Raw genomic sequence first — 21,301 nt, forward strand, 5'->3', positions numbered from 1 at the left:
TGAATAACAGGCAGAGAGGGAGAGAGCCCCCACTCCCACCATCAGTGAGCGCTGACATTAGGACCCTGGCAACAGACCCAGGTCACGAGCCACACCTGAGTCCCGGGTGTGGATCACCCACTCTCACACCCTGAGATGGTGCTGACGAGGTCATGCCTGGGCTTATTGAGGGTGCCTCTGCCCGGCCCCCACCCTGCCTGCACTAACCCAGCCCCCACACCAACCCAGCCCCCACGCCAACCCAGCCCCCACACTAACCCAGCCCCCGCACTAACCCAGCCCCCACGCTAACCCAGGCCCACCAGTCTCCCAGACCTGGGCAGGTTAAGTTGTTTGTAGAATATTGCCACATTTGGTTCATCCTCCAGGAATCTGGAAAAGGAATCAAAGGGCTGAGAAACTTTTGAAAACTGGTTTTGAGGGGGAAGAAAAATAACCCAAGAGGAGGCTTAGTCTGGTGGGCAGAGAGGAGCAGTGAGTGAACCACGGCAGCCTGGCGGGGGTGCCGGCTCCTGAGGTCCACCCACCTGGCAGACTTGCACCCCTACTGCTGCAAGTGTGGACCTACTCATGGCGGGGAAGGCCCCAGGGTGCAGCAGAGGCCGTCCCCCACCCCGGGCATGTCCAACTCCCTCTCTGGGTCACCCAGCCCCGCGAAGGGCACCTCCCTCCCATCCCCTGGCACCTTGTCTCAGGCATTGAGGGGCGGGCCAAGTTTGTAGAGGCAGAGCCAGGAGAGCTCGGGGCAGGGACTTGGGGGAGGACAGAGGGCAGATGTCGCAGGAAGGCAGGAGGGCACTGGGCTGGCACCACCTGGGAGAGCCACCTTGATGCTGGCACTCAGTCTAGGGGTCCCTTGTGGGGCCCATGGCAGGTGGGGGCAGAGCAGGGTCTGGTGGGGCCCATGGCAGGCAGGGGCAGAGCAGGGGCTGGTGGGGCCCATGGCAGGCAGGGGCAGAGCAGGGGCTGTGCACCTGAGCCGGGGTCAGTTGGGCCAGAGGGTTTGGGGCTCCATTCAAGCCCCTTGACTTGGGGACTCTGAGTGCCTCTTAGGAGAGGCTGCCTACCCCGGCCACTCCCTGGGGGTTCTCTGTCCAGGAGCACTGGCCTCTGCCAGGTGAACGCGCTCCTGCGGGAGCAGCTGGAGCACATGAAGAAGGCCAACGACGCGCTGGCCCGGGAGCTGGCTGGGACGACGGGCAGCGTGCAGCGCCTGCAGGGCGAGCTGGAGCTGAGGCGCTGGGCCCAGAGACAGGTGCTCCCCCAACCCTTGCCCACCCCGCAGCCGCCTGTCTGGGTGCCTATGCCTGGGTAGCAGGCAGGGACCTGGTGAGGGTGTGCTGGCTCAGCAACTATCCCTCTTGGGGACAAGGCCACAGTTTCTTGCCACACCATGTCCCCAACCTGGCTTGACCACAGCAGTCTGTGGAGTGAGGGACTCCCTGGTCCACCCCCACTGCCCCCCACCCAGAGAAGGAGGGCAGGGCTCTGAGAATGGGGCACTGGGGCCACATCCCGGCTCTGGTGTGGACCACCCTGTTTGGAGAGGCAGGTTTTCTCCATAGTCTGAACTCCTGGCCAGACTTCAGGAGGGGGAACCCTGGAAGGAGCCTGGGGCTGGCCCGCTGCTTGTGGCGCCTGGCCGTGGCCCCCCAGGTCCCCCTGCAGCCTTACTCACTCCAACTTCTGAAACCCCGAGGCATGCAGGGGGTCAGGGCACAGGGTTGCAGGCACCAGCCCCTGTGGGAGGGAGACGTCCAGGTGTTCATGCCTTGCTCAGATCTCTCCATGGTCGTGGGACCCCCTGAAGCTGCTGTAGCCTTGGGTAATGTGGCTCTCCAGTCAGGCAGTCCCTGAGGGCCTGAAGGTGTTCCCAACAGCCCTCCAGCAAAGGGGACCTGGACGCCCAGCCCCTGCACACTACGGGCACCATGGGCAAGGATCTCCCCAGGAAGAGGGGCCCCCCGGAAGATGTGCTGTTCCAGGTGGAGGCAGGAGCCGGAGGGGCAGCTGCAGTTCTGGCCTCAGGCTGCCTCTACAGACGTCCCTCAGACAAGCCTGTCCCAGAAGGGCCGCACTCACCCCCACGGGGGCCAGGTCCCAGCCCCGAGCCCCGCCACAGCTGCTTCTCCTAAAAGGCAGATGTCAGACACACCAGCCGAGGTTTACCCCCTGAGAGGGAATGCCGGCCTCTGCAGAGCGCCAGCGGGACCGTGCTATCAGCAAGGAGTCATTGCCTACGCTAGGCCTGCTGGCTCGAGGCATTTGAGCAGATCTCCTGTTCCCCTCACTGCCTGGTCCCCGTCCTCGTCCTCAGACCTCGGGGCAGGTCATCAAATGAACACAGGAGCTGATTCCGCTGTGTGAGAACAAATGCCGGAAGGAGAGGGTCCCTGAGTTCAGTTTGGCATTTGATCACCCAGGTCTTTATTTTCCCTTTGTCCTTGAGGGAAACTCAAGGTTGGTTGACAGTTGCTTTCTCTCGGCACGTTAAAGATCTGCTTTCTCCTTCTCCTTCCGCTGCTGCCGTTGAGAAGTCAGCTTCCAGGCTGCCTGGATTCTGACTGGCTCCCTATCAAGGTAACGTGTCCTCTCACCTGGCTGCTCTTAAGATCCCTGCTCTGACTTGGTGGTTGTGCCATGTCCCTGTGTTGTGTCTGCGTGTAGATTTATTTGTTTATCCCACTTCAGGGCTCGTGGAGCCTCTGCGTCACTTGTTGTTTTTGGAAAGTCAATATTCTTTAAACATTGCCGATGCTCACCACCCACCTCCCCTCCTCTGAGCTCCGGCTAGACGTATGTTAGCCATTCTTACGCTATCTCCCAGGCACCGTTCACGGTTTTGTTCCTTTTATTACCCTGGACTATATTCTAGATAATTTCTTCAAATTTCCATTTCTGTCTATCAGTTTTCTCTTCTGATGTCTAATCTCTGTTAAATTTGGCTACTTAGCTTAAATTGCAAATATGGTATTTTTCATCACTAAGAGTTCTGTTTCATTCTTTCCTATATATTAAATAGCTTACTCTTAACTCACATTTTCTTTTTTTCCTCTTTGAGACAGAGTCTTGCTCTGTCACCCAGGCTGGAGTGCAGTGGCAAGATCTCAGCTCACTGCAACCTCCGCCTCCCGGGTTCAAACGATTCTCCCGCCTCAGCCTCCAGAGTAGTTGGGATTACAGGTGTGTGCCACCGCACCTAGATAATTTTTGTATTTTCAGTAGAGATGGGGTTTCACTGTGTTGACCAGGCTGGTCTCAAACTCCTGACCTCAGGTGATCCGCCCGCCTCAGCCTCCCAAAATGCTGGGATTACAGGCGAGAGCCACCTCGCCTGGCTTCTTAACTCACATTTTCAAGCCTCTTATTTATTTATTGGAGCATGTTAAGAATAGTCTTTTTGTAGCCTGTGTCTGACTATCTAATATCTGAAATTCTTTAAGGTCTGGTTCTGTTGTTTCTGCTGGTTTCTGATCATGGTCCTTTGTTTCCTTGTGCCTTTGGTGATTTTTTATTTTCTTTTTTTTTTTTTTTTTTTTTTTTTTTTGAGACGGAGTCTCGCTCTGTAGCCCAGGCTGGAGTGCAGTGGCCGGATCTCAGCTCACTGCAAGCTCCGCCTCCCGGGTTCACGCCATTCTTCGGCCTCAGCCTCCCGAGTAGCTGGGACTACAGGCGCTGCCACCTCGCCCGGCTATTTTTTGTATTTCTTAGTAGAGACGGGGTTTCACCGTGTTAGCCAGGATGGTCTCGATCTCCTGACCTCGTGATCCGCCCATCTCGGCCTCCCAAAGTGCTGGGATTACAGGCTTGAGCCACCGCGCCCGGCCAATTTTTTATTTTCTAACTAAAGAGGGGTGTCCCCTCCAGAGGGTGTATGGCCAGGTATGGGTTCAGAGTCATGCCCTCAGAGGATGTACAGACAAGTGTAATGGGTACAGAGGGGTGTCCCCTCCAGAAGGTGTATGGTCAGGTATAATGGGCACAGAGGGGCATGGCCTCCAGCGGGTGTATGATCAGGTGTAATGGGCACAGAGGGGCGCGCCCTCCGGAGAGTGTATGGCCAGGTATAATGGGCACAGAGGGGAGTGCCCTCTGGAGAGTGTATGGCCAGGTGTAATGGGCACAGAGGGGAGTGCCCTCTGGAGTGTGTATGGCCAGGTGTAATGGGCACAGAGGGGCATGCCCTCTGGTGGGTGTATGGCCAGGGGTCATGGGCACACTCCAGAGGGTGTATGGCCAGGTGTGGGTTCAGAGAGTCATGCCCTCTAGAGGGTGCATGGTCAAGTGTAATGGGCACAGAGGGGCATGCCCTCTGGAGGGTGTATAGCCAGGTGGAATGGGCACAGAGGGACGTGTTCTCTGGAGGGTGTATGGCCAGGTGTTATGGGCTCAGCTGGGGGGAACCTCAGGTGTGGGATCAGGTGAGGGGTTCAGGCAAGCTTCATGAAGATGAGATGATGATCTAATACCTGAAGTTCTTCAAGGTCTCGTTCTATTGTTTCCGCTGGTTTCTGGTCATAGTCCTCTGTGCGAGTTCTGGAGAACAGGCAGGATGTGAGTGCTCTACCTGAAGGCAACCTGGAGGAGCAGGAGTGGGGTTGTCACAGGCAGGGAGAGGTGGTAGGAACACAGTAGCCCCCTGAGTTCCAGAGGTTGGCGAGCAGGAGAAGGCGAGTGCAGGGCCTAGAAGGTGGTGTGGAGACTCTGAGACTCCTGGCTTTCATCTTAGCTCCTTGCAAGGCTGGAAGCACTGAACACACACGGTTCCCCCATTCCTGCCCCCAACACAGAGTCCTCCCACTCGGCTCCGTTGCAGCCTAATCACTGGCCTTGTCTCAGCAGTGACTTCCCACGCTCCTCCCTGTGGAACCCCAGTGCTAGAGGCTTCTAACATCAGTGACTTCCCACCCTCCTCCCTGCGGAACTGGGGACCCAGTGCTAGAGGCTTCTAACGTCAGTGGCTTCCCCACCCTCCTCCCTGCGGAACTGGGGACCTAGTGCTAGAGGCTTCTAACATCAGTGACTTCCCCACCCTCCTCCCTGCTGAACCCCAGTGCTAGAAGCTTCTAACGTCAGTGACTTCCCACCCTCCTCCCTGCGGAACCCCAGTCCTGAGGCTTCTAATTTGCTTCTATGTCCCTGGCACCTTTGAAGTGCCAGACCAACACCTGGACATCTTCAGGAGTCTCCAGAGTAAGGAGAAAGACTGTACTGGAGAAAGGAGGCCCGTCCTCTTCCCTCAGAGTGGGAGGGTAGGAGCCACGTGCCGCCGAATTGTCTGCCCCATGCCCCAGCAGGGGACTGGGCCTGGTTCTGGAGTGTTCTGAGCCTGAGCAGTTCCTGAGAGTAGCTGGGGAGCTGAGACTGAGTCAGCACCTTCTCTCTTCAGGGACCGACAAACCCCACCCTTCCACCTCCATGCACGCAGGCTGGCCTGGAAGGGCTGAATGTGGTCATATCCCCAGGTCATCTCCTAGGGAGAGGCAGAATATGGCCCCAGGGTGGGGTTGGGGGAGCCCATGGCTCCTTTGCCTGTGAGATATGGGGACTTTGGGATGCTGGGTCCACTTCCAGCCCCCATGGAGAGGGACATGGCACCTGGAAAAGAATGGGCTTCAGGGAGGGTAAAGGCGCCCCAGCCTGGAGTGGACAGGAGGCCCCTTGCTTTCAGACCTGGCCAGGGGGCCTGGAGAAGCCCCGGGACCTCCTTCTCCTGTGGAGACAGGCCGTGGTGCTGGGGACAGACCTGGCGGAGCTGCGAGCAGCCACTGAGAGGTGAGTGCCGGCTGCCCCACCTGGGGCCAGGCACCAGGCTGCAGGGAGCTGAGGCCCCCTCCGGGAGAGGGGAAGTGGTGCCTGGGGCGGGCCCTTCCGTGGGTGCAATAGCCCTGGCCTGCCGGCTCCTCAACCAGCCCTGGCTGGGCCTCAGGCTGGACAGTGGGAGCAGTGATGAGGGTGGCCGAGGAGGGCAGTCAGGGAGAGGGACAAACAGGCCAGGGAGGTGGGTGGGGGACACCAAGGAGAGATGAGAGGAGGGTGGACAGGACATTGTGGGGTGGGGGACACCTATCCAGTTGGAGCTTCCGTGGTCTGTCCAGCCTTGCTGGGTGCCACACTGGAGGTCAGTCCTGGTACCACCCTGCTAGCCCTTACATAGGTAGCAGCTCCTTGCACAGGAAGAGTCAGGGGCTCAGAGGGTCGATGACTCAGCGAAGGCTGCTGCAGTCTGGCCCTGCCCCTGCTCACTCCTCCCCAGCTGCTTCCTGGCATTTGGTGACACATGGGAACCATCAATGCCATGCAGCAGGGGCTTCTCCTGAGGATGGCCAAGGAGGGGGTCCTCTGTGGGACTGATGGGACCAGGCCCTCCCTCTGCAGATGGGTCCTGAGTCAGCCACAGGTGCTGCCCTTGTCTCCCAGGGGCCTCGCTGACCTGCAGGCAGACACGGCCAAGACAGCCCGCCGCCTGCACACTGCCTGCCTGAACCTCGACTGCAACCTGCGACTGTCGGCCAGCAGCACGGCCAGCACCCTGGGGCAGCAGCTTCGGGACAAGGTTGGGGAGATGCTGCAGCTGCAGGTCCGCTGGGACACAGAGAAGGTGGCGCTCCAGGCCAGGTGGGTGCCCAGGGTCAGCAGGCAGGCACAGGGAGGGCCCGGAGGGGTGGGGCCCATCCAGCCTGCCCAGCCGCTGTGGATCCCAGATGTGGTCACACCGTACCAGGGGAGGTGGGGCCCTGGCGTCACTGGTGGTGCACACTTTTCAGAATCACCATCCCAGTGGCTGCAGGGCACTCCCCTAATGCCCGGGAGGCAGGCACTGGGGTCTCCTACAGTGAGGGTTTCGGGGAGCACAGCAGGGAACTCACTGGGTTTGTGTCCTGGGGGTCAGCACCCGGCATTGGAGTTTTCAGGACTTAAAGCAGGGCACGTTGTTCCAGGGGAAGAGCTTACCTTAGGTAAATAGTTTAAAAACGGAGGAAGGAAGAGGGACCAGGCCTCCTCCTGCCCCACGTGAAGGACACCCACACCCTCTCTGGGGTCTGCGATCTCGCCGTGACTATGGAAGGTTTCGGACCCACCACCCACATCGGGGCTCAGAGGTCTCTTGAGGGCAGCTTCAGCAGGAAGTGGGGAGGGGGCTCCCCAGTGGAGGTCTCACCTGCTGGCCGTGGGGCCGACGCCTCACAACCGGGGGTCCGGGGGTCCGGGGCCCACTTGGCCACAAACACCCTGCCAGGCTGACAGGCAGAGGCCCTCCCTACCCTCAGGGGGTCTAGCTGAGTCAAACACACCACAACCTAGCCCCAGACGAGCAGGACAGGACATGGGGGCCCAAGGGCTGCAGGGGCCGCACACCAGGGCCTGAGCCACAGGAAGGGGACCTGGGGTCTTTAGTAAGAAGGTGGGTCCTGGGAAGGAAGGAACAGTAAAATCACTTATTGTCAGACTGATGGTGACAGGTGCTCCAGGCAGAAGGACTGGCCGGACAAAGGCCTGCAGTGGGCACTCCCTCTGTTGTGCCATAAGGACGGGGCAGAGCCTTGGGCAGTCACTGCATCTGAGGCTGGAGAGCTGGTCAGGGTGTGGGCCTTGACTTCTGAGACCGTGGGAGCCACTGGAGGCTCTGTGGCAGGAGAGACGCGTGCTCAGACCAGGGACGGAGGCCACTCACACAGAGGCATTACCCAGCACCGGCAGGGGGGCCACTGCACGGAGGAGTCTGGGCAGAGCCAGGGCATGCTTGGGTGCCCATCCTCTGGGCCCTGCCCTTCACCCTCCCCCCATCCCCAACTCCTCCCAGACTCTCGGAGCAAACGCTGCTGGTGGAGAAGCTCACAGAGCAGAATGAGCAGAAGGCGAGGACCATCGCTGCCCTCAGAACCGACCTGCAGAGCCTGGTTGGTGGGCGGGACGGGAGTGGCTGTGTGGTGGGGGTCTGTCTGCCACAGGAAGCCTGGTGCAGTGGTGGCCCGGGGGGGCGGCGGATGGCCTGCAGGGCAAGGCGGGGTCCCTGCAGTGCACTTTGAGGCGCATCAGGAAGGTGCGGCCCCTCACCTGTCCTCTCAGTGGCAAAGATGGAGGTGGCCCACAGGGACCCTCAGGAGTGTCTGCACGGTCCCCATCAAATCATGGCCCTGTGCTCTGGGCCCCTCTATCCCTTCCTCTCTGCACCTTGAAGGTGGCCCAGGAGGATACCCAGTGCCTGGAGCTGTCATGGAGCATCACTGAACTGGGGGAGCCACGGCGCCCACTGAGGAGCCCCCAACGTGCCACATCCCCCCATCAAGGGGCGTCCCCACCACATACCCACTCCCCGGCCACCCTGGACCCTGTACTGCAGGCCGTGCGGGCAGCCATCGAGAGGCGGCGGCGGCGGGAACAGGTGGGCAACCGCAGCCCGCAGGACCCCCGTCTCCCTGAGGGCAGAAACATGAGCCCCTCAGGCTAAAGGGTAGTTATAGGGCCTGCCCCTGAGCCCCATGGCCCCAGGGAGGGGCTCCAGTGTTTGGGGGGGTCCTTTTGGGGAGTCTCAAGCCCTGGTGGGCCTCAGTGGGCAAAGCTTGCCTCAGTCAGAGGGACCCACACCGCACCCCACCCGGGCAGGAGCTGTGCCTGCAGCTGGAGTCCTCCCAGGCAGTGGCAGCCGGGCTCCAGGAGCAGCTGTCCGAGTGCCGGCAGGAGCTGTGGGCTGCACAGAAACTCCAGCAGGAGCGGGCTCGGGAGCAGGCACGGGAACAAGAGGCCCTTCGGGGCCAGCTGGAGGCCCAGAGGCTCGAGGTGCAGCAGTGCCGGGCATCCTGCAAGCTCCTGGGGAGGTAACGGGGTGAAGGGGTTGCATGGCCTTGCACAGGGAGTGGGGGATCCTGAGGGCCCAGGGCTGCTGTCAGGACAAGCACCTCTAGAGCTGGAGGGGATGCCAGCCGGGGAGGGGTCCTTTCCTTCCAGCAGAGTTCTGTGAGCACAAGTTGAGCATGGGCCGGGGTGGGCCACACCCGCCAGTGAGACCCTGTGTGCTTCTCGGGCTCCCTCTGCCCATGCAGTCTCACAGGCTGGCATCCACCCAGCCCCAACTGCCCACCAAGGCACATGGTGCACCTTGAATGTGTCCAGGGCTGCCCCAACTCTGGCCCTTCCAACCCCAGGGAGAAGGCTGCTCTGGAGATGGTGGTGGAGGAGCTGAAAGGGAAGGCAGATGCTGCAGATGCGGAGAAGCAGGGGCTGGAGGCCGAGGCCACGGAGCTACAGAGAAGCCTCCTGCTGCAGGCAGAGCGGAGGGAGGAGCTGGCTCTGCAGAGGGAGTGGAGCTGCAGGGCACTGGAGACCAGGTGCGCCGCGGTGGCTGGGTGGACAGGGCCCCTCCCACAGGAGAGACCCCGCTCTGCCACCATCAGCCACTTGGCCTTGGGCAACGGGTCTGCTTCTTTTCCCGTCTCATCTCAGGGTGTGGTGGCGGCCCTGACAGGGCAGGGGCGGGGGCTCTCCAGGCTCCTCCCCAGGCTGCACCATCCTCCAGACCAATCCTCACTCCCTCTGGCCCAGTGCCCCACCTGGGTGCACATCCACTACCCTGTGGGCCCAGCAGATGTGGGGCCCCACCCCTCCTGTCCCCGTGGAGGCACCTGTGCCTCCCCTGACCCAGAAGTGAAGGCTGGAAGCAAAGGGCTCCCTGCCTTCCTGGTCCTCCAGGGACTCCATGCTCCTCCTGGGCCTCCCTGGGCTTGGAGGGAGTTGCAGGCAACCGCCTGCCTGAAATCCCATGGGGCAGCCACTGCTCACCCTGAGGGATCTCCCGCCCTCTGGTCTGGGGCCTCAGTCAAGGCCGCCTGCAGCAGCTGGAGGAGAAGGTCTCTGGGCTCAGAGAGGAGCTGGCATCAGCCCGGGAGGCACTGAGCACAGCACAGCTGCAGCGGGATGTCGTGGAGAGCGAGAGGGAGGGCTTGCGCAGCGCCCTGGCGCGGGTACGCCTCTGCTCCCCCCAACCCCACCCCCTCTCCCGTCTGCCCCCACCCACCCCAGCCTCACTGACCTGGCCTCCCACTCCCTCTCTCCTGCCTGCTGGGACCCTCAGCCCATCACCAGAGCTCCCAAAGTCACCAAAGACCTTTCCCGTCCCCAACCAGTAGGCACCAGCCTGGCCCAGCTGCTCTCAACCCTGCTGGCCACGTCTGCTTCTTCGTGGCTTCTCCTTGGCCCACCAGCCACCTCCTCTGGTTGGAGCCTCAGTGTCTGGAGCCACCCTTGGTCCTGAGACCTCCCCACTGTGGCGACCTTCCCACCATGTCCGCCCAGGAGCTCTGGCTTGCACACCTCTGCAGCTCCGGGCTCACTCCTTTCCCACCGGCAACAGCCCTGCCCTGGAAGCTAAAGGTCCCCCCTGGCATCCCCCTCCCTGCCCCAGGCTGAGTGCAGCAATGCGGACCTGGAGCTTCTTGTGAGGCGGCTGAAGTCAGAGGGAGTGGAGCAGAGGGACTCGCTGGCTGCAATGGCCGCCTTGATGGAGGCGCTGGCTCAGGACAAAAGTGACCTGAACCACCTGACCCTGCAGGTGAGACAAGGGCCAGCGGGGCGGGCCTCGCCGGAACCTGGTTCCCAGGTGGCTGTGGGTCTCCCAGCCCTGGGCCTTCCTTCCATTCTCCCAGATCACTTCCTCTCCTGGTCCAAGGTTTTGGGGACGAGGGAGCCTGACTGGCCCTGGCCAGGTCTGAGGGAGGGAAGACGGTGCCCCTGGCCCAGGCCTGAGGGAGGGAAGACAGTGCCCCTGGGGCAGGCCTCGGGAGTGGCTGGCCTACAGGGACTGAGCATGCGGGGAGTGGATGCAGAGCCCCTGACACCTGGTGGCAGCTGGAGCAGGAGCGGGACCAGCTGCGGGAGCAGCAGAAGACTCTGGAGCAGGAGCAGGTCCGGGCCAGGGAGCAGCTGGCCCAGGCGGAACAGCAGCTGTTGCTGGAGCAGGCAGAGTGCAGGGGCCTGCAGCAGGCCTGTGGGCGCCTGGAGCAGCAGCAGGAGCAACTAGAGGGGCAGGCAGCCCTGCTGGGGCGAGAGAAGGCCCAGCTCCAGGACCAGGTGGGCCAGGTGAGGACGTCTGCAGGGCGGGCTGCTGCCGCCGTCTGGGATACGGCTGGGTCGCAGGTCCTGCCTAAGGTACTTCTGGGAGTCAGGCAGGCTCAGGATACCCAAACCAGCTCTTTCTGGCTGGGTAACGGATCAAGCCCAGAGCTGGCCTCCCCGTGGGGGTGGGGGCAGGGCGAGGGTATGCAGAGAAGAAGATTTCCATCAGGCTTGGCCTCTATATCCATCCCGCCACTTGGCAGGGGAGCCCGGGCCTGAGGCCAGTGACTTCTGCACGCTGGGCCCTTAGAGAGCTTTGCTCTTTCCTCCTCTGTCTTGTTACTCCATGGTCCACATCCACACAGCTGAACTCTGCGATTGCATATGCACTGGTGCCTTTGTGCATTCATTCCCAATTTCCCCATCTTTTGCTGAGGAAGCTCAACTCACTGGAGAAAAGAACAGTCTAGGTTTTTTCCAATCCTGCCTCGTTCATCCACGCAGAAACCCTGCCCGTACTGGTTCAAGCCCCCGTGGCTCAGATTCCGCAGCCCCTGTTACATTCAGGACAGTTCAGTCCTCCTGTTTTCAGATTCTGTCTTGTCCTTTTTTGGGGTCATCTTTTTCCTCTTTTTCTATTGACATTTAATAAGTCAGTGTACAGTGTCAAAGAGTTTTGACCATTGTACAAACCTGGGTAGCCGCCACCAGGATCAAGACATAGAACATTTTTGTCAGCCCAGCAGGTTCCCCCACGTGCCTTCAGCCATTGCCCAAAGCCCCTGGCTCCCACCCAGGCGGCCTCTGCTCTGATGTGCAGCGCCACGGACTGGATGCACCTGTTTTAGAGTTCCTTATGAATGGAGCTGTGCAGTACAGACGCTTTTGTGTCCAGCTTCTGTCTCTCAACATCATGTCTTTAAGATCCATACATGTTGTTCAGTGTATCACTAAGCCCTTTGTTTTTGACTGCATAGTTATATTCCTTGGGATGAGTAAACCACATTTGCTTATTCATCCACCTGTTGCTGGACATTGGGATTGTCCACACAAGTCACACAAGACTTGCTGAATCAGAAACTCTGTGGGCGGGGCCCAGAAATCGGGATTTTAATGAGCCCTCCTTGGAATTCTGCTGCACACTAAAGTGTGAGAACCACAAGTGTATGGTATGATGTAGGAACTAAGGTCCATTATTTTTCATACTAATACCCAGTTTTTCCAGCACCACTTTTTAAAACTCTCTCCTTTTGTCCTTGATTAAATTTGGCAACTTGTTGAAAATAAATTGATCATATATGTGGGATTTGTTGATCTGTGCAAGTCAATCTATTCCTTCTTTCACCAAAACCACAGTCTTGATTATGATAGCTTTTTAGTAAGTCTTGAAACTGAGTAGTGTACACACATCCACCTTGTTATTTTTCAAGATTGTTTTGGCTGTTCTAAATCCTTTGCATACTCATATACATTTTACAATCATCTTATCAATTTTTTCTTCCCTCCCCTGCAAAATAGCCTGCTAGGACTTTGATTAAAATTGTTTAGAATTTATAGATCAACTTGTGGAAATGGACATCTTAAATATATTGAATATTGTATCCATGAATATGGTATATCTCTCCTTGTCTTTATTACTCTCAGCCACGTTTGTAGTTTTCCATGTAGAGGTTTCTTGCACATCTTTGATTAGGTTAATTCTAGATTTTTATATCATGAATTATATTACTGTTTTAATGTCGTTTTCTTGTTGTTCATTATTATAGAAATATAATTTCATGTGAAATACAATTTCGTATGTTTATTTTGAGTCATGTGACCTTGACAAATTCACTTATAAGACTAAGTACAGAGCAAAGTTAAATATAAGTGGTGAGAGTGGCCATACTTCCACCAATGCAAGTGGGGAAATAATTTGATGTTTCACCATTTAATATGATGTTATCTGTAGGCTTTTCACAGATGCCCTTTATCAGAGTAAGGAAGTTCCCTTTCATTCCTAGTATGCTGATATTTTTTAAAATTTATAAATGGGTATTGGATTCTGCTGAATGCTTTTTCTGGAACTATTAAGATGATCATGTCATTGTTCTCCTTGTGCTGTTAATGCAGTGAGTTATACTGGTTAATTTTTTAGATGTTAAACTTGCATACTTAAGTAAGCCCTACTTTGTCATGAGTTAGTATCCATTTTATATATTTTTTATTCAACTTATAATATTTTGTTAAAGATTTTTGCATCTCTATTTGTGAGTAATAGTTCTGTAATTTTCTTTCCTTGGAATCGTCAGATGTGGAATCAGGGTTGTGCTGGCCTCAAAATACACTGGAAAATAGTCTGTCTTCCTCTATTACCTGAAAGTGTTTGTGTAAAATTGGTATTACTTAGTTCTTAAATGTTTGGCAGAATTCACTAATGAAATAGTGTGAGCTTGGAGTTTTCTTTGTGAGAAAGCATTTGATAATGAATTCAGTTTCTTTAACAGATATATAATCTACTCCAATTTCTTAGTTGCTTTTATGGCTGTTTCTTCATCTGCGTCCTAACAATTTTGCATGTTGTGTTTTTATTATCAGTCAATTCAAACTATTTTCTCTTTCCTCATGTGATTTATTCTTTGCCCCATGGATTATATGGACATATATGGCCTAAATTCCAAATAGGGTTTTCTAAATGTCTAATTGTTATCAATTTCTAATATAATTCCATCATGATCAGAGGACATACTCCATATTATTTGGATGGATTTAAATGTCCCAGTCTATCATCTATCTTGAACATGTCAAAAGAATGTGTATTATGCTATTGCTGAGTGCATTGTTCTACAAATATAAATTAAATCAAGTTGCTTAGTAATGCTGTTTAAATCTTCTAAGCCCTTACTGGGGTTTTTTGTGTGTCGATTTATTTCTTTGATTGGTTGTTTTTGTCTACTTGCTGCATCAGTTAGTGACAGAAGGGCATTAAAATCTCTATCTGTGATAATGGAATTTTCTGTTTCTTTCCCTAGATCTCCCCTTAGTTTCTTCCCATAGTCAATTTTTGCTTCATGTGTTTTAAATTTCTATTATTAGGTGTATATATATTTTTAGTATTTTATGTCTTTATGAGGAATTGGCTTTTTATCATTGTAAAACATCCCCTCTTATCTCTAGCAATACTCTTTTTTGATATCTACTTTTTTGATATTGATATAGCCACTTCCATTTTCTTATGCTTAGTGTTTCCATGGTATATCCTTTTCATATATTTACTTTCAACTTGTCTGTGTCTGCTTATTTAAAGTGTGTGTCACCATGATCAAGTGAGTTTCACACCAGAGATGCAAGGACGGTTTAACATACGTAAGTCAATAAATATGATACACCACATAAACAAAATTAAAAACAAAAATCACATGATCATCTCAATAGATGCAGAAAAAGCATTTGACAAAATCCAGCATCTCTTTATGATTAAAACCCTCAGCAAAGTTGGCATTGAAGGGACATACCTTAAGGTAATAAAAACCATCTATGACAAACCCATAGCCAACATTATAGTGAATGGGGAAAAGTTGAAAGCATTCCCCATGAGAACTGGAAAAAGACAAGGATGCCCACTCTCACCACTTCTATTCAACACAGTACTGGAATTCTTAGCCGGAGCAATCAGACAAGACAAAGAAATAAAGGCGTCCAAATCAGTAAAGAGGAAGTCAAACGCTCACTGTTTTCTGATAATATAATCGTATACCTAAAAAACCCTAAAGACTCCTCCCAAAAGCTTCTAAGCTGGTAAATGAATTCAGCAAAGTTTCAGGACACAAAATTAGTGTACACAAATCAGTAGCTCTGCTGTACACCAACAGCTACTAAGCTGAGAATCAAATCAAGAATTCAAATTCAACCCCTTTCACAATAGCTGCAAACAAACAAACAAAAAATACTTAGGAATATGCCTAACCAAGGATGTGAAAGACTTCTTTAAGGAAAACTACAAAACACTGCTGAAAGAAATCATAGATGACACAAACAAATGGAAACACATCCTATGCTCATGGATGGGTAGAATCAATATTGTGGAAATGACCATACTGCCAAAATCAATCCACAAATTCAATGCAATTCCCATCAACATATCATCATCATTATTCACAGAGCTAGAAAAAAATCCTAAATTTCATATAGAACAAAAAAAAGAGCCCACAGAGCCAAAGCAAGAATAAAGAAAAAGCAAATCTGAAGGTATCACATTACCCAACTTCAAACTATACTATAAGGTAACAGTTACCAAAACAGCATGGTGCTGGTATAAAAATAGGCACGTAGATCAATGAAACAGAATACAGAACCCAGAAATAAACCCAAATACTTACAGTCAACTGATCTTCAACAAAACACAGAAAAACATAAAGTGAGGAAAGGACACTCTATTCAAGAAATGGTGCTGGGATAATTGTCAAGCCACATGTAGAAGAAAGAAACTGGATCCTCATCTCTCACCTTATACAAAAATCAACTCAAGATGGATCAAATACTTAAATCTAAGACCTGAAATCATAAAGATTCTAGAAGATAGGCCAGGCACAGTGGCTCACGCCTATAATCCCAGCACTTTGGGAGGCTGAGGTGGGCAGATCACAAGGTCAGCAGTTTGAGACCAGCCTGGACAACATGATGAAACCTTGTCTCTACTAAAAATACAAAAATTAGCCAGGTATGGTGGCACATGCCTATAATCCCAGCTACTCAGGAGGTTGAGGCAGGAGAATCGCTTGAATTTGGGAAGCAGAGGTTGTAGTGAGCCAAGATCATGCCATTGCACTCCAGCCTGGGTGACAGAACAAGACTCTGCCTCAAAAAAAAAAAAAAAAAAAATCTAGAAGATAATATCAGAAAAATCCTTCTAGACATTGGCTTAGACAAAGACTTCATAACCAAGAACCCAAAAGCAAATGCAACAAAAGCAAAGACAAATAGATGGGACTTAATTAAACTGAAAAGCTTCTGCACAGAAAAAACAAACAAACAAACAAACAAAAAAAACCAGCAGAGTTAACAGACAACCCACAGAGTGGGAGAAAATCTTCACAATCTATACATCTGACAAAGGACTAATATCCAGAATCTACAAAGAACTCAAATCAGTAAGAAAAACAAACAAACAATACCATCAAAAAAGTGGGCTAAGGACATGAATAGACAAGTCTCAAAAGAAGATATACAAATGGCCAACAAGCATATGGGAAAATGCTCAACATCGCTAATTATCAAGGAAATGCAAATCAAAACCACAATGCTATACCACCTCACTTCTGCAAGAATGACCATAATCAAAAAATTTAAAAAAAAAAAGATATTGGCATGGATGCAGTGAAGGGAACACTTTTACACTGTTCGTGGGAATGTAAACTAGTACAACCACTCTGCAAAACAGTGTGGAGATTCCTTAAAGAACTAACAGTAGATCTACTGTTTGATCCAGCAATCTCACTACTAGGCATCTACCCAGAGGAAAAGAAGTCATTATACAAAAAAGATACTTGGACATGCATGTTTATAGCAGCACAATTTGCAATTGCAAAAATATGGAACCAGCCCAAATGCCCATCAATCAACGAGTGGATTTTAAAAATATGATATATATACGTATATACACACACTCCATGGAATACTACACAGCCATTAAAAGGAATAAAATAATGGCACTCACAGCAACCTGGATGGAATTGGAGACTATTATTCTAAGTGAAGTAACTCAGAAATGAAAAACCAAATATCATATGTTCTCATTCATATGTGGAACCTAAGCTCTGAGGATGCAAAAACATAAGAATGATACATTGGATTTTGGGGACTTGGGGGAAAGGGTTGGGGGTGGTGAGGGATAAGACTACACATTGTGTACAGTATACACTGCTCAGATGATGGGTGCACCAAAATCTCAGAAACCACCGCTAAAGAACTTATTCATGTAACCAAACACCACCTGTTACCCAAAAACCTATTGAAATAAAAAAATTAAAAAATCAACAAATAAAGTGTGTGTCAAAAGCATACTTGGGTTTTGCCTTTATATTTACTCTGACAACTTCTATCTTTAATTAGAGTGTTTATTAGACCACTTACATTTAAGTAACTATTAATATGCTTTATTTACATCTAAGTATTTGCCATCTATTTGTCTCATATTTTAAAAATATTTTTACATTCTTCCTTTCTGGCCTTTTTTGGGGTTAGATGCATATTTATTTAGTATTCCATTTTATGTTCTCTATTGATTGTTTTTAGCTGTGTTTCTTTTTGTTAGTTTTAGTGATTACCCTAAAATTATGATATGCACAGCCTATATCCAAATACTATATTACTTCATAAACAATGTAAGATCCTTCCAGCAATATATTCCGTTTATACCTTGCTATGTTTCGAATGTGTCCCCTCCAAAATGTAGGTGTTGAAACGTAATGACTAATTGTGACAGTATCAAGAGGTGGGACCTGTAAGAGATGATTTAGGCCATAAGGGTTCCACCCTCATCAGTGAGATTAAAGCCTTTATGAAAGGGGCTTCCTGCAACATTTGTGTCTCACTTCCCCTTATACCTTCCACCATGTGAAGATGCAGCACTCTTCTCATCTGGAAAATGCAGCATCAATGCACAGCCTTGGAAGCAAGAGTAGTCCTTGATAGACAATTGAACCTGCCAGCACCTTGATTTTGGACTTCCCAGTCACTAGAACTGTGAGAAGATAAATGAATACATTTCCACTCATTATAAATTACCCAGTCTCAGGTATTTTGTTATAGCAGCACCAATTTACTAAGACATCTCTTCTATCCTTTTGGCTCTTGTTGCTCCGTTTTATTTCTGTATATGTTGTTATAAACCTTACACTACTTTACTAATATTTTTTATTTTTAAATGATTATTTTTAACCATTCACACACACACACTCATCTTTTCACAAACATTTCAGTTATTTGGTAACATTCTTTACCTTCTTGAGTGTGTTTTTAAACATATTAATTACAGTACTTTTTTGTGTCTTTGATAACTCTAACATCTAGATCCCCTAATGAGCTATTTCTATTCTCTTTTGTTTATTTATTTTCAGTAGTTTGGCCTTGTCTCCTAGGATGCTTAATTTTTTTTTGTTTTTTTTTTATTATGCTTAATAATTTTTTGTTGAATGACAGACTTTGTGTTTTTGTAGATGTAATTCATAGACATAATTTAAGGCTTTGAATGATACAAGCTTCTTCCAGAGGGAATTTGCTTTTGACTTCGGGAAATCAGAATAGGGATAAATCACCTTTATCCAGTCGAGGATTTAGCCGCTTTGTAACTGTACTTCAGTGTTTTCTGAGGAGTCGTCTATTTCTGGCTTACCCCAGGGTATAACTCTCCTACGTTCCTAATTGGAAATCTCAGGTGTTTACCAGGGTTCCTACTCTTTAGTTAGCCCTAAACTCCAGGTTTTATTTTCTCAACTCTATAAGACTTTCAAAAGTCCTATCTGACTTCCCAGACTCTCAACTGCTATTTTTTTGTTCAGATTCTTAGTCTCCTGGTCCTTTACTGCTTCTGAATTATAAAAAAAAAATACATACTTTTTCAAAGCAGTACCATTTATTTTATTTTATGAGACAGGGTCTTTGTTGCCCAGGCTGGAGTGCCGTGGCCTGATCATGGCTGACCACAGCCTCAACCTTCTGGGCTCAAGCGATCCTCACACATCAGCCTCCCGAGTAGCTGGGACTACAGGCACATGTGACCATGCCTGGCTAATTTTTGTGTTTTTTGTAGAAATGAGGTTTTGCCATGTTGCCCAGGCTGGTCTCAAACTCCTGGGTTCAAGTGATCCACCTGCCTCAGCCTCCCAAAATGCTGGGATCATGCGCTCAGCCAGCTGTCCCATTTTTTAAAATCACAATATAGAATCTCAGGTTTCCCTCCAGGCATTTCCTTCCCTTCTGATATGTGCCCTTCTTTTCATTCCCCGGCTGCTTTGGTATCTCTGAACTCTAAGTTATGTCGCTTCAATCTCATAAGCCTGCTGAAATCTTAGGCCATGTTCCCAGTCTTTTAGCTAAAACTTTTTTATTTTTTATTTTTTCCCCAAGCAGAGTCTTACTCTGTCACCCAGGGTGGAATGCAATGGGGCGATCTCGGCTCACTGCAACCTCCGCCTCCCGGGTTCAAGCAATTCTCCTGCCTCAGCCTCCTGAGTAGCTAGGATTACAGGCACACGCCTAGCTAATTTTTGTATTTTTAGTAGAGATGGGGTTTCGCCATGTTGGCCAGGCTGGTCTCAAACTCCCGAGCTCAAGTGATCTGCCCACCTCAGCCTCCCTAAGCGCTGGGATTACAGGCATAAGCCCCTAAGCGCTGGGATTACAGGCATAAGCCACCAAGCCCGGCCTAAAGCTTTATTATTGGATCCTGAGGCTCTACACCCCGTGTCACTTAGGACTTGGCAGATACCCCAAAGGGGAAACCTGTTGTATTCGTAGAATTTCAGACTCACTTTAATATATTTCTCTCTGTAGCCTGAACACCAGGGACCTGACTGCCTTAGTGTCTCTCTAATGCTTTTAAACAGATTATTGGGTTGTATGTTGTGTCACTTTTCCAGTTGCTTTAGGTGGGAGGGTTAGTCCTCAACAACCTACCTCGCCATTATCAGAAGTAGAAAGTCCTGGTTTTTACTTTTGAAGAATGTTTTCACTGGGTATAGAATACTAAAACAGCCATTATTTTCTTTCAGAAATGTAATGAAGTCATTCCATTGTCTTCTGGTTTTCATTGTTGCATGGAAAGTAAATGTCAGTCTTGTTCATGGCTATGTGTCATTTTCCCTTTTTAAAAAAAAAATTCTTTATCTTTGGTATTCAGAAACTTTACTAAGTTGTATATCTGTGACATTTTCTTTCAATTTATTCTTTTGGGAGTTACAGCTCATTTTAAGTCTGTGGCTAGATGTATTTTACTAGATTTGGAAAATTCTTGGCCTGTATCTGTTAAAATATGCCCTCTCATCTCCTTCTGAGACTGTAATTACACATATGATGGGCATTTTTAGCTTGTCCCATATGTCTATAACACTGTTTTGTGTATTTTCCATCCTTCTTTCTCTTTATGATTCAGTCTGAACACATTCTTTTGTCTGTCTTCCAGGTTACTAGTCCTTTCTTTTATTCTAATCTGCCATTGTCTATTAGCTTCCTTACTTTTTTGGTTATTATATTTTAAACTGTATTTTTTATATTTAGTATCCAGTTCTATTGTTAAACTTTACATCTTGCTATCCATCTTCTTGAACATATTAATCAACTATTTTAAAGTTTGTGTCTGATAACTCCAATATCTAGATAACCAGGGTGGGAGGATCTATATCTATTTTCTGTTCTTATTTGTGGATTTTTGTCATGTGGTCCTGTCTCCTGATAGGCCAGATCTTGATTAAATAGTCAATCTTATATATAATAAATTACAGAAATAATTTGAGGATCTTGACAATGCTATTCTTCTTCCAGAAAGGGTTTATTTTTGTTGTTGTTGTTGTTTGTTTGTTTTTGAGAGAGTGTCTCACTCTGTCACCCAGGCTGGAGTGCAGGGGCATGATCTTGGCTCACCATAACCTCTGCCTCCTGGGTTCATGTGATTCTCCTGCCTCAGCCTCCTGAATAGGTGGGATTACAGGTGCATGCCATCATGCCCAGCTAATTTTTGTATTTTTAGTAGAGATAGGGTTTTACCATGTTGCCAGGCTGGTCGTGAACTCCTGACCTCAAGTGATCTACCTGCCTTGGCCTCCCAAAGTGCTGGGAGTCGCCGCACTCGGCCAGAATTTACTTTTGACCCTGGCAGGCAGTGAAGGTAGAAGGTCCCTGTAATCCAATCAGTGACTGGGATGATTCACACCTGAGCTGCAGTGTCTATGAAGGATGGTCTGTTTCTGATTCACCACTACTACTAGGATCAAGCCCTGCGGTGAATACAACCTGATGTCTTGTGATACGTATCAGAGCCTCTCCGCTTTGGTGGCTCTGAACCCTAATTTTTTGTTCCCCTCAGGCCATGGTACTGCCAGAAGCTCTTCTTGGCATCTCAATTTTTCAGCCCAAACTTTTAAATCAGCAAATGCCTTAAGGGAAAAGGAGCACCAAATGCTGGGCTCATTCCTCTGTGTCTCCCTTCTCTCCAAGATCTTCACTGCTTCAGTCCCAGCTGTCTTTTCAGCTGTCTGAGGTCTCTTACATATTC

General features: G+C 50.4%; 1 protein-coding gene across 3 annotated transcripts in view; it reads left to right on the forward strand.

Moving 5' to 3' along the window:
• Positions 1 to 21,301, forward strand: part of CROCC2 (ciliary rootlet coiled-coil, rootletin family member 2) — an 81,456-nt gene that overhangs the window by 15,483 nt on the left and 44,672 nt on the right. For all 3 annotated transcript variants that reach the window (XM_045368135.3, XM_045368132.3, XM_045368133.3), the window contains 10 exons: positions 1,099 to 1,255; positions 5,672 to 5,775; positions 6,421 to 6,618; positions 7,805 to 7,901; positions 8,183 to 8,386; positions 8,608 to 8,819; positions 9,147 to 9,329; positions 9,818 to 9,962; positions 10,403 to 10,549; positions 10,846 to 11,076. In XM_045368135.3, the coding sequence (XP_045224070.2) occupies positions 1,099 to 1,255; positions 5,672 to 5,775; positions 6,421 to 6,618; positions 7,805 to 7,901; positions 8,183 to 8,386; positions 8,608 to 8,819; positions 9,147 to 9,329; positions 9,818 to 9,962; positions 10,403 to 10,549; positions 10,846 to 11,076 (1,678 nt within the window). The remainder of the gene's footprint in view (positions 1 to 1,098; positions 1,256 to 5,671; positions 5,776 to 6,420; positions 6,619 to 7,804; positions 7,902 to 8,182; positions 8,387 to 8,607; positions 8,820 to 9,146; positions 9,330 to 9,817; positions 9,963 to 10,402; positions 10,550 to 10,845; positions 11,077 to 21,301) is intronic.

The sequence above is a fragment of the Macaca fascicularis genome, chromosome 12 (genome assembly GCF_037993035.2).
Source record: "Macaca fascicularis isolate 582-1 chromosome 12, T2T-MFA8v1.1".
Lineage (NCBI taxonomy): Eukaryota > Metazoa > Chordata > Mammalia > Primates > Cercopithecidae > Macaca > Macaca fascicularis.